Source organism: Branchiostoma lanceolatum, chromosome 9 (genome assembly GCF_035083965.1).
Source record: "Branchiostoma lanceolatum isolate klBraLanc5 chromosome 9, klBraLanc5.hap2, whole genome shotgun sequence".
Lineage (NCBI taxonomy): Eukaryota > Metazoa > Chordata > Leptocardii > Amphioxiformes > Branchiostomatidae > Branchiostoma > Branchiostoma lanceolatum.
Window position 1 is genome coordinate 2,948,233 of NC_089730.1, and position 12,016 is coordinate 2,960,248.

At 41.1% G+C, this 12,016-nt stretch overlaps 1 protein-coding gene across 1 annotated transcript in view; it reads right to left on the reverse strand.

The window, feature by feature from the left end:
* LOC136441967 (laminin subunit gamma-1-like) overlaps nucleotides 1-12,016 on the reverse strand; it is a 63,463-nt gene that overhangs the window by 25,705 nt on the left and 25,742 nt on the right. The window contains exons 5-16 of the mRNA XM_066438535.1: nucleotides 11,793-11,948; nucleotides 11,130-11,242; nucleotides 9,920-10,135; nucleotides 8,490-8,624; nucleotides 8,166-8,265; nucleotides 7,725-7,828; nucleotides 6,789-6,960; nucleotides 5,761-5,907; nucleotides 4,752-5,037; nucleotides 3,936-4,072; nucleotides 1,187-1,406; nucleotides 295-535 (exon numbers count right to left, since the gene is read on the reverse strand). Coding sequence (XP_066294632.1) covers nucleotides 295-535; nucleotides 1,187-1,406; nucleotides 3,936-4,072; nucleotides 4,752-5,037; nucleotides 5,761-5,907; nucleotides 6,789-6,960; nucleotides 7,725-7,828; nucleotides 8,166-8,265; nucleotides 8,490-8,624; nucleotides 9,920-10,135; nucleotides 11,130-11,242; nucleotides 11,793-11,948 — 2,027 coding nt within the window. The remainder of the gene's footprint in view (nucleotides 1-294; nucleotides 536-1,186; nucleotides 1,407-3,935; nucleotides 4,073-4,751; nucleotides 5,038-5,760; nucleotides 5,908-6,788; nucleotides 6,961-7,724; nucleotides 7,829-8,165; nucleotides 8,266-8,489; nucleotides 8,625-9,919; nucleotides 10,136-11,129; nucleotides 11,243-11,792; nucleotides 11,949-12,016) is intronic.

Here is a 12,016-nt window from a genome sequence, read left to right on the forward strand (position 1 = left end):
TGGTTAGTATCACTACGATCAACTCAACTTCTGTACAGGTATCTGTATCTTGTGACTGTTCAGTAAGTTTATTATATTCCTTGTATGTTATTGACGGCAGTATACAGCGACTGAATAAAATTTCATCGTCATCACATCAAACTGTAAACCGAACCGAGTCTTCACACTATTTGGTGAGAGCATAGTGTGCTGAGAGCACACTATGATAAGTCGTATTTATGTACATGTACATACACGAACATGTAAGAGAAATAGCCCAGATCCTGGCCACTACACCATTTGACACAGCATTACCTCATATGGTGTTCTGTTGAGTCCAGGGTTATTGGGTAGACTCCTGACCAGGGGATCTGTCCTATACCATCCCCTGATGATCACATCGTCTCTGGGGGTGTCCGTCTGGTTCTCCACAGACGACTGGCTTAACGTAAACACAAAACTCTGCAGATATGCAGACCTCTTATCACCCAGGTACTCCTCTGGTGCACTGAAGTATAGATCAGTGTGGTTCGTGTCTTGCAAACGAAGCACGATTCTGCGTCAAGAGAAGGGATAAGGTTAGAAAGTGAGCATCAGGTCTTCGGTCTTAGAACTATTTTTCTGTATTTCACAAATTTCCAACGTTTTTGATAGGCAAAAGAGTGCACATTGGTTGCTTGAAATCTGTTAGTTCAATTAGATTATGTAACATTACATGTATATTTTTGTACAATGCAATGATTGAAGAAATTGCAGTTTCCTCAAATAATCTGTTTTAGTGGTTTAAAACTTGGACTATTGTATTCCAGTGGGATGAAATTCAAATTAATCTTTGATTATTGTGATTCCAAAGAGAACTTATTTCATATGTTTTCTTTTTCGTTACACCAAGCTAAAGTAAAACATGGTGTACTTTCTAGATCTTGTTATCTATAACTATGCTATGCCATGCGGGGAGCATTTTTCACATGCCTAGGCAAGGTTCTGTAAAATATCACTCCTGAATACAAAAAGTCATAAAATCTGCAAATGATATTTGATATGCATAAGCAAAAAAAAAAGAAATGCCATGCAAGGAAGCCCCTGCCATGTAAGCCTTAGTGAAGCGGGGTGTTGAGGAACGACCCCCCCTCCTCTCATCACCCCCCTTCACCAGGGCCTAACATTGACAGGTGCACAGGGGGTCACATACTGGGGCTGAAACAACCTCTCCAGAATCCGGTAGTCCTCTTGGATGGCCACGGCGCCCCCCTCCCCATCCACCGCGTGCCAGCGACTCTCGTTGATGCCGCTGCCGTCCAGGAGTGACCAGGAGTTGACGACTCGGCCCTGGTACCATCCAAGGCTGCTGGAGCAGTTGGTGGAGTGCTGCGAGCAGAAACACGACAGGCAGCCGTCATCGGACCAGTTGCCCAAGCCATAGTACCCTGTTGGAAAATAATACATAGTAGAATAAACATCTGCCAATCCCTTCTTGAGTTATTCTCTTCAGAAGTCTCAAACAAATTGGTCTCTGCAGAAGGACAAAACCTACACGTCTTACTCTTTCTTTTAGCTTTCTATCACTCAAAAGTCATGTCCAGACCACAAGATATCAAAACTGGAAGTTTTGCAGCGGTACCACATAGTGGTGCGGATCGAAACGCACGTTCCGGTTCCGGTCCGGACTCGAGTCCAGAGGTTTCGGTTCAGGTCCGGACTTGTAAGGTCCGGTCCGGCACCAAACATTGCCGTCACATTATGTGACTGATGCTGTTACCATTGTTAATCCCCCTAAATTCTCTAAACTAGGGAAATATTCACACAAAAACACGTCTGCAGTCAGAACAACGCGTTGTTCTGCAGTCAGAACAACGTGTATATTTATAACAAAAGTACTAGTATGCTCTCTAATCAGCGTGGTGACCTACATGTCGGGTTGTTTCTGGTGGCGTCTCAAGAGCCTTGCAATATATTTTGACGCCCCCGGCACACCGGATCATTTTTCTCACATACTGCCGGCATTGTGTTTACCTGACCTGTACCCTGTGACACGCAATGTTCCCGGGCTGCAGGCAAAGGCCGCAAAACAAAGCTTCTTCTCTCTATCTCAGGTCAAACATGGCCGCCACTGGGCCCATTGGGGAAGTCCCCCAACGCATGACATGGCTAAGCCAATCACATCGCTAGGTTCCCTTGACGTCACCCAGATCTCGCGAGGAGTTGTGAGACTTCCTGATTTCGGCAATAGCGGCCATAGCGGCCATATCAGAAGCCAACAACAAATGTTTGCGTCTTTTCCATCGCAAACTTCGTGATTTATAGAAGGTTTTAGAGAGTTAAGGATCAAACAGAGGATGTACATATGTACATAAGCGCTAATTATTTTGACAAGTCCAAAAACCGGTTCTCAGCGTTTCGGTTTTTTTGGACTCGGACCGAAACGTTTTACAAGTCCGGAACCGGTCCGGCCGGACCGATCCGCACCACTAGTACCACAACAAGCCACTAAAATCTAAGCATTTTTAGGTCCCATCAAGACCTACATGTACTCATATACCAAAGCATTCCCGAGTTATCGTATTCACAGACAGACAGACAGTCAGACACATGCACCTGAAAACAACGTTCCTGACAAAGCTTGAAAATGAGGGCTTTCATAACAGTTAACGGGGGTTGCCCTACCTTAGGACGCGCCCTAACTTAGGACGGATTTTTTAGTGATCTTGTTATGCATAAGTACGCCGTGTTTGTGTCCACTGACTATGCTCATAAGGAAGATAAATAAACCAAGTCCATGCACATAATTTTTATTTGCATTCAAAACATATGTGTACATATTCATTTCTTGTTTTGTCGAGAATGGTATTTTGACAATAATGATGGCAACGCTGAGTAGAGGATCACTACGTAGCTAGACGGCCCGACACCTAAATATACGACCTGTGCCAAGCAGATATACAACTATCATACACATAAGAAATATAACTTCATAAAACACAAAAAAATTGGGTCTTTAAGTGTTTGTTGAGAAGAAAACCGACCAAAGAAAACAACGTAAACATCGCTGCCGTCTGGCAACGTTGTTTTCCCGCCATTTTTTGGATCCGCGATGGTGGCGGACGACAATTCAACGCACAGCTTTGTAACGCTCTAACATGTGATTGGTACCGTCTATGAAAAGGAAACTGAATACAGATATGGCGAAGATATTTCCCAATAAGTAGACGGAGTATTGTTGATGTAAGCGGTGTTGTTTTTTCGTAATGATTTTGTAAGTCGGGTCGCATGCAAGACGTACATCGGGCCGCGCGCAAAGTGCGTAGTAGCCTATTTCCCGCCAAAACATGAGCTGGGATGCGCTAGATATAGCCCTTCTCACATGACGTTAGAAGTGCACACAGTCAAAATTTTCCGGTCAAAAGAAAGCTAGAATATAGCAGACTTCAAGCCTTATTTACATTTCCCTAACTTCATCACCAACTTCCGAAGAGAGCAAAATTACCAAAGCGTACGAAGTTAGGCACACTATCTGGCGTAGCACTAAATCAGAAGGTACATTCGTGAAAACGTCTCACAGCGTTTGCCGCTTGTAACTCGGAGCGTGAAGGGCCCATGAACAATATGAATACATTTCTTGTCCATGTATGTTCTTTAGATGAATGTGTTCAAAATTCATTCATTAAAACATGACCATTCTCTGACAACCAGCAATGGAGCGCCGTGAGTTCGAGCGCGTAAAAAAACGTCCTATGTATGGGCGACTCCCGTTATACTGGCTGGCAAGGAAACAGTTTGGAGACCTGAGGGTGTAAGTTTTAAATGTTTATAAGAATATTTGAATACCAATTTGCAAGACAGTAGAAAGAAAACATTTAATTTGCAATAAAAGTGATGTCCAAAATTAGAGAGAGGCACCAAACTATAATTTTATCATTTTCAAAGCCTCTTCAAAAATAAGAATCTAAAAAGATGACCTGGCTTGCAGACGTCGCACTTGTCCCCCTCTGTGGCATTTCTACAGTGGCACGTTCCGTTTCCATGGCAACCCTCCAGGCTACCATATCGGTTACATCCACAGGGCATGCAGCCCTCTTCAGTAAGTCCATAGTAGCTGGAACAATGAAGAGTTTGAGTTTATTTGGATCCAAAATTAGCTGTACAATGTCCATTAAAATTTATTATTCCTGTGGTCCTTATTAACAGGTAAAATGCACATTTCATACTACATAACACACAATAAAATAACATATACAAAATACATAATATTATGTACAGAAGATTCACAAATGATATAAAGACTACAGGTCAATATGAAATGGGTTGGGGGGGGGGGGTAATACTGTGGTGCCCTAACAGTTTCAATTCATTCCAGGTGTTAGAAATTCTGCACAGAAAGCGTTTTTTTCTGAACATTTCTTTTTGAACATCTGGTCTGATAACTGTGATCTGGAAAGCACACTGTTAACAAATACTGTATCCTCCCAAAAGAATTTATGATTTAAAAAAAATTCTCTTTTTATCTTTGTTCAGGTTAGATCAAATAATTTGGATTTGGATTTAAAGAGTGCACTTGGTATGCAATACAAACAAATAAACACATTTATCTCCTGTATAAGTTTTACTGGTTATCTGTTGATTCTTGATTACTTTTCCTTTGTTTGTTTTGTCATACTTTAGCTTTGGATCCGTGGTTTATGTGTTGCCTTATTGTATTGTTATTTTGTTTACTTGTATTTTGCAAAATGAATAAAAAAAATAAAAAAACAAAACAAACAAAAATAAACACTCACTCTTCCATGCATTCTGTACATGCCATCCCACCAACCCCAGGTTTGCAAGGGCACTGTCCGTCATCTCCACAAGAGTTGTTATAGGAGTAGGTGAGGTTACATGTGCAGGGCTGACACCCTTGTCCTGTCTGCAGTCCGTAGTGGTCCTCTGCACAGGAGTCACACTTGGGAGGCAACATGTTGGCACGGCAACGACACGCCCCTGTCTCGGGGTCACATGACTGGTCCACGGATCCTGACTGGTCACAGTAACATGCTGGACAGGAAAGGGGTTTGTTAGGTTTTACTCAAAAGAGGAAATACATGGGTTTTCAAAATTTTATGCATATCCCTGAAACATGCTATTAACTGTAATGCAAATAAGTGGAATCTACTGTATGCTGATTACCTAACCTAGAATTGTGAGGGTTTTGATAAGTAACTCTGTATGCCTGTCCTTGGTGCTGAATGACGTAACAACAACACTTTTTCTGCTTTGAATGGACATTTGAATGATATAACCACAGCATACACTTATGATAGAAGCACAGAAACTGACAGGCTGACTTTTTCAAGCCTCAAGCAAAATAATGGTATCAGCAACTACAAAACATGAAATATGAAGAACCTTTCCGCAACTAAGTGTGAATATAGTACAATGTCTTGTCTTGTTCCCTTTAAAGTTTTACTTTTCCATAGAAAGCAAGAATAATGTGAATGAACATTAAACAAACACAGAAAAAAGCTACTCATTGGATAATGTTCAAAAGTCTCTAAGTACTCTAGACAAACATCAGTTTCCATCCCTGTCCTTGGTGCTGAATGACATAACACAACAACAACACTGTTCTAGGCTTCAGACTGAAACATTGATTTCGCATCAAGCACACTGAAACATTCAATCAAGACTGAATGAGAGAAACATCTTCTAAAACTATGGCATGTCAGAACAGATTATGAATCAATATTGATATTTATCTGACTTTGAGGTCAGTTGATTTCATTCTTGAATGATCAACACTTGACATACCTGTGCAGCCCTGTCCAGACATGATCCCATAGGTGTAGGCAGCACACAAGTCACACCCCCTCCCTACCACCCCGGGGAGACAGGCACACTGTCCACCACGGGGGGAGCAGGTCGTACCATTGGCTCCGGTCGAGTTACAGCTGCATTCTGTCAGGACAAAATTAACCCAGAGTAAGTTCTGTATAGAGATACAAAATCTTATTTATAATGGTATGGCCTTATGCAAATGCTTAAGTCCATATCAAGGTTTGAATCCATCTTAAAACTAAAAGTCACTTTTAAGTTTGCCTTCCCACATTGAAAATCAAAAATCGTCCAATCATTCATTTTCGTCCATTTCAAAGCTATCCTGCACACCAGCCACCAAATGGTAGTAGAAACATAACATCTTGGCATTAACAATGGTAGGTAGAAATAAAGATTGCACTTATATTTAAGCCTTTTTGATGCCACAGAACATGAGTTGGAAACATCACCCAACTATCCAGACCATTTACGTTTCTCTCCCCCGGGTGTCACACAGACTTAGACAGAGAAGGGTCCAGTTTGCTGGTCACTGCCTTTGGGCAAGTGAGGAGATAATAATCTCCTCACTCATTCTGTGGAGGTCCCGGGGAAAAAAACACTCCAGGAAGCTGACCTTCCCAAGGGCTCTGTCCAGAGACGCCGGAATTCATATGGAGGACCTGAGTGCGGCCATGGCAGATAGACTGGTGTGGTCGGAAGTCGTGCATGGACTTGCCCCGTCCCCCAGGGGGTCGATAGATGATGATGATGCCGTAGGGGCAGTGGGTTATTATCCACTGTGTCTGGGGCACAGTATTGGATAGCGGAGCCCAACCCTCTCCTTCCAACACATGCATCTTTTTACCTCCTCAATCAAAGTCCATTTACATTTGCGGTGGATGGAGTGAGGAAAGTCACGTATAGTGCATTTCTCAAGGAAAAACGTATAATGCCAGTGACCCAATCCAGTGTCTATGAATGGTAGAGTAGAATGTATTTAGCAAATATCAAATAACACAAACCTTGGACCCCATACACTTCAGCAGTGACAGCGTTCCCCCACAGCTGGCAGTCTGCAGTAGTCTGCAGTGTAACAGAGGCTGCTGCAGTCCAGCAGTCAGTCAGGGTCTGCTGGTCTGCAGGATCGGCAGTCTGGTACACTGTGGTCTCATTCAACACTGGCAACAGCACCAGCTGCAGGGATACAACAGTCCATTTTTACTTTTAGCTCTCTGAAGTAGCCGTGTGGCATCCAATTGTCTATTGGTTACAGAGTTAGGCAGCAGGGAGAAGGTTAAGGTATTAATGAATAAAACAGAAAAACTCAAAAACAAAGCATGAAAGAATAACTGTTACAACACTTAAGTCAGTCTGGTAGTTGGGTTACTGTGGTTTCTTTCTTGAAGGATCACCAAATGCACAGAATCTTAACAAATTAAAGTCATTTATCGAGATTGTGTCAAAATCTGCTCTGAGGACATACTTAAATGGGCAGGAATTCTCAAGATAATTTTCTCTTGTTGTAAGTGAAGAAATACATGTAACTGCATCAAAGCGAACCTATTTAGCTAAGGCTTCAACAATTAAAGTATTAATGTATTGGAAACTGTATAAAGGACTATTATAAGAGGGTCTGCATTGCTCTTTTCTGTAAGGTGTAGGCAGCCTATTTTCATTTCCCGTAAATTCGTAGGGAAAGCCATCTAAGACAGTCAGGTAATTCGCAGCAAGGCGACCAAATTTTGTGTAAACGCCTCCCTTGATTTTACCGTAATATGTACTGGTCAGGAGTTCTTCTCAATTCAGTGTAAAGCGTTGTCGGGACCCCCATGCAGACACACTTATAACTATCTGATTCAGTTATCTTTAACATCAGATTCAGCATATTACAATGCAAGTAAAATAAAAATCTAACTATAGGATGTCTGACATGATTATATTTATGTATTCCAACTTACAGAGTCCAGTAAGAGTCCATATATTCCATTGTTGTTGCCTGCGTATACAGAGATAGGGTAGTCCACTCCTGACTCAAGTTGTACAGATGCTGCAATTATAGATCCTGAAAAGGGAATACAAAATTGTTCCAACTATTTTACATTTACATGAAAATGTTGTTACAATAGAGATATAACATCACAGTAATACAAATCAATTTGTTGTGTCAATAAAGAATGTGCTGTATCAATGCACAAATAAGAAATGCAAGACTTACTTTACTATTTACAATGGTCATTGAAAATGTTTAAAATCAACTTCTATCAAAGTTTTGGCATATACTGAGAGCAATTTGTTGCTTGATATATAATGCCAGTGAAGTGATTCTTTGACTCTTCAGTTGTCTTTGCAGACAGAAGTGGTCTCTATAGTGAACGGCTAAAGTTTATTATAGGTCTCACCGCCCTCCCCGTAGGCAGGCAGCATTGTCCTGGTGCTATCGTCATGGCAACCCTGCTGACGTTGTGGACTCACACAGACATAGTCTCCAGAGAATTCACTCTGCAACAAAATGGAAGACAACAATGAGGTTATACAACTAAGTTCAACTGAAAAGAAGACATCTTACTCTATTCACTATTGTAAACTCTGTGAACCAAGGTATAAAAATGTCCCACATGTCAGGTTCTGTTTCGGTGACTTTTTCTGAACACATTATTCTTTTTTTAAATCCTGGAACCAACCAATTGAATTGGTGCTTCCATGTAGTTTGTATATTTACTTACATTGTATCTGAGGACTACAGCATACATGTGAGCTGCTGGCACAGTGATGTTGAAGTAGACGTCAGTTTGAGCGGGTACATTCAGGTATCCACTTCCTGTCACTCTGGTGGAGTCAAACTCAACTATCGTCGAGTTCTGTACATATGAGAAAATAAAAGAACTGCACTCAGATTTAAACCAAATCAACATTTGGATGCAGACTGGAAGAACACAAGAAAAAGGCTGAGAACATCAAGGTGGGAAATTACACCAGTGCACAGGAATCTGAAAAGGAATTGTGGATGCCATTCCCTGTGACAGTGTAATATAGTTTTTATGTACTATATACTTTGCATTTGGGAACGCATTTAAAAGCATCGACACCTGTGCTGCATTGCAATGTGAATCAGTAAGATTTGCCCTGAAGAAGGTGACAGATGGTCATCTAAACATAGGTTGAACAAGGTCACAACACCACCACACTAATAACATTCATCTCATACACCTAACATTAGTGGCAAAAATCACCCCTGCCAAAATGGTCACACCCAACCCAAAACAAAGCAAAATATAGGGAACCAACATTAGCGACAAAAAAAACCCCAATATTATTGATTACAACACTTTCTAATCCAACATCACATTAAATGACAAATCTTTATTAACCCTCTATCGTTGGGGATCTTGTCGTCCCTTACTTTTCGACAAGACCACAACAACATGATGCTCAGTGGACCTTGCTCGTCCTTTAGTACAGTGGGCCTTGTGTCCATTTGTGCCAACGGCAAGGTCACAACACCGCCACACTAATAACTTCCATCTATCACACCCACACATTAGTGAAAACAACATCCCTCCAGTAAAAATGGTCACACCCAACCCAAAGCAAGAAAAAATTAGCAAGAAAACAAAAAAAAAGAAAACTAGCAAGAAAAACACCCCTCCGTCAAAATAGTCACACCCAACATTAGCGAAAAGAAACACCCCTCCCAATAAAATGGTCACATCCAACATGGCCGCCCCCATCCTTGGATGCAAAAACAGAACAGGTTTTGCTATCGCAAACCTGTAATAAATCACTTGGTTGTGTACAGAGAGTCTTTTTCTTAAGTTACTTACCAAGCTGATGAAACTGCACATGGGTAATCAACATGTACTTGATAAAAAGATTTCCAGAAATTGAGAAAATATTGCAGGAAAGAAAACATTTACTGTGCATCACACAACATTTTTTTGATTGTTTCACTTTTTTTTAAACTTCAACACCTACTCCACTGACACCATAGAGTTTTTTTCCTGTCTGTTCCTTAAGTTTCTATTGTGAAATATGGTTAATAACTGTTTCTATACGGATCTATTGTTAGTACCAAATCTTGGACAAGTATAATCTACACTCACAATTATAATGACTCTTAAATTTTCAAGGTAAACAGGACAAAAACATGACTGACCTGTGCTTCAGCCTTCACTTCTGCTTCATACAGTAAGTAATCCAAAGAAGGCACAAAGAACCCCTCCTCGGCTATGCTACAAGTCTTGCCGGTCAAGCCTGCTCTGCACTCGCAGTGTCCCGTACTGTTACACTGGGAGCTGACTGACCCTCCAGGATCACACTCACACAGAGTACAGCCTGCTAGGTTCTCTTCAGTCAGGTTGTACGACCCCACCTAGCAGAAAAGGATGGTATTACAGATAAGTAAGAACCATAGCTTAGAAGGTTTTACACCGTGAGCTGACTGACCCTCCAGGGTCACACTCACACAGGGTGCAGCCTGTAGGGTTGTCATCAGTCAGGTTGTACGGCCCCACCTAGCAGAGGAGGACGGTATTACAGATTGTTAAGAAGCATAGCCTGGAAGTTTTTACACTGGGGGCTGACTGACCCTCCAGGGTCACACTCACACGACCCCACCTAGCAGAGTAGGTCAGTACTACAGATCATTAAGAGGCACAGCCTAGTAAGCTGTATGTAAAATTATGGCCTTTCAGCACCAAGGCCATGTAGGATTGTTTCATACTAGACTTGTCTTATCTGTTGCAGGGAACAGAAGGAAGGATGGTAATGAAAAACCATTCTTAAACTTATAGACTTGTACGCATCAGCCAAATATAAAGTCACAGTGCCATACTTACTGTTAAGATTAATGCACATGTATTCACTTTAGATTTGCACATCTTTTGTTTTAAATACCTTATGAAAGTTCCTGAACTTAGTTAACCAAAATTACTTGATAACTGTCTTTCCCTCAACATCTCTGCTGTTACAGACATGTAGGTACCACAACTGCAGACATACATGTAGGTTCTCTTCTTTCAGTTGTGTAAACAACTTATCCAGCAGCTTATCCAGTAGCACCTGTCTATTAAATACGTTACCTCACACCTGTTACACCTGTTACACCTGTCTGAACATCTTACATTACACCTGTCACACCTGTTTGAATACCTTACCTTGAATCTGTCACACCTGCACGTGTCTGAACACATTACCTTAAACCTGTCTGAACACCTTACTTAACACCTGTCTGAACACCTTACCTTGCACCTGTCACACCTGTCAGAACACCTTACCTTACACCTGTAACACCTGTCTTAACACATTACCTCACACCTGTCTGAACACCTTACCTTGCACCTGTCACACCTGTCTAAACATCTCACCTTACACCTGTCACACCTGTCCCCCTCAGTGTTGTCCTTACAGACACAGTTCCCAGTCAGCTGATCACACATGTTGGAGCTGTTAAATGTGCCGGATGCATCACAGTCACAAGCTGAGGAAGGGCATACAAAATGTTGGTCAAAATGTCATTCTTACAGATCAGTATAATGTTAATATCATTGTATCTACCTTAATTTGTGTGTCTGTTGTCTTAGAATTATACACCGATCACCGACCATAATGAAGAACAAACAAATGTCAGTTAAAATGTAAATACTTACTAACATGCATGTTGAAATCATTGTGTTATCTACAGTTTTTAGATGACCTTATGGAATTCCCTGTACTGTGATGTGTAAATAAAAATAATTTAGTGAAATTCACTCTCTGTCTAATACTAAAACCATTAAATGCGTGGCAAGTCTTCATAACATCAGTGCATCAGAAATAGTTGTTTGAAATTTTAAAACTAATTTGCAGTTAAAATTTGCATTGAAATTAAATTCAATCAAATTGCTGATGTCATGGACTTTTAGAACTAAGCTTTTGATTGACATGGGAATTGACAAGGTACCCAATTCAAGTAAAATATAACACTAGCTATGAATAAAGGACAGTGCTTACATACAGTAACTTAATGGAAGCTTAAGTACTAGTATTACCTTGGCAACCAAGAGGGTTGTCAGCAGTCAGGTTCCAGAAGCCAGCCTTACAGGTGTCACAGGTGCGGCCAAACACCTGGTCCTTACAGGTGCACTGGCCTGTGGTGTTGTCACATGTCCCGTTGTTGGTTATCCCCTCTGTTGTACAGTTGCAGGCTATAAAATAAAAAATAGAAAAAATAAAATAAAAATAAAATTCAGTTCAGGATACCTTTTTTCATGAT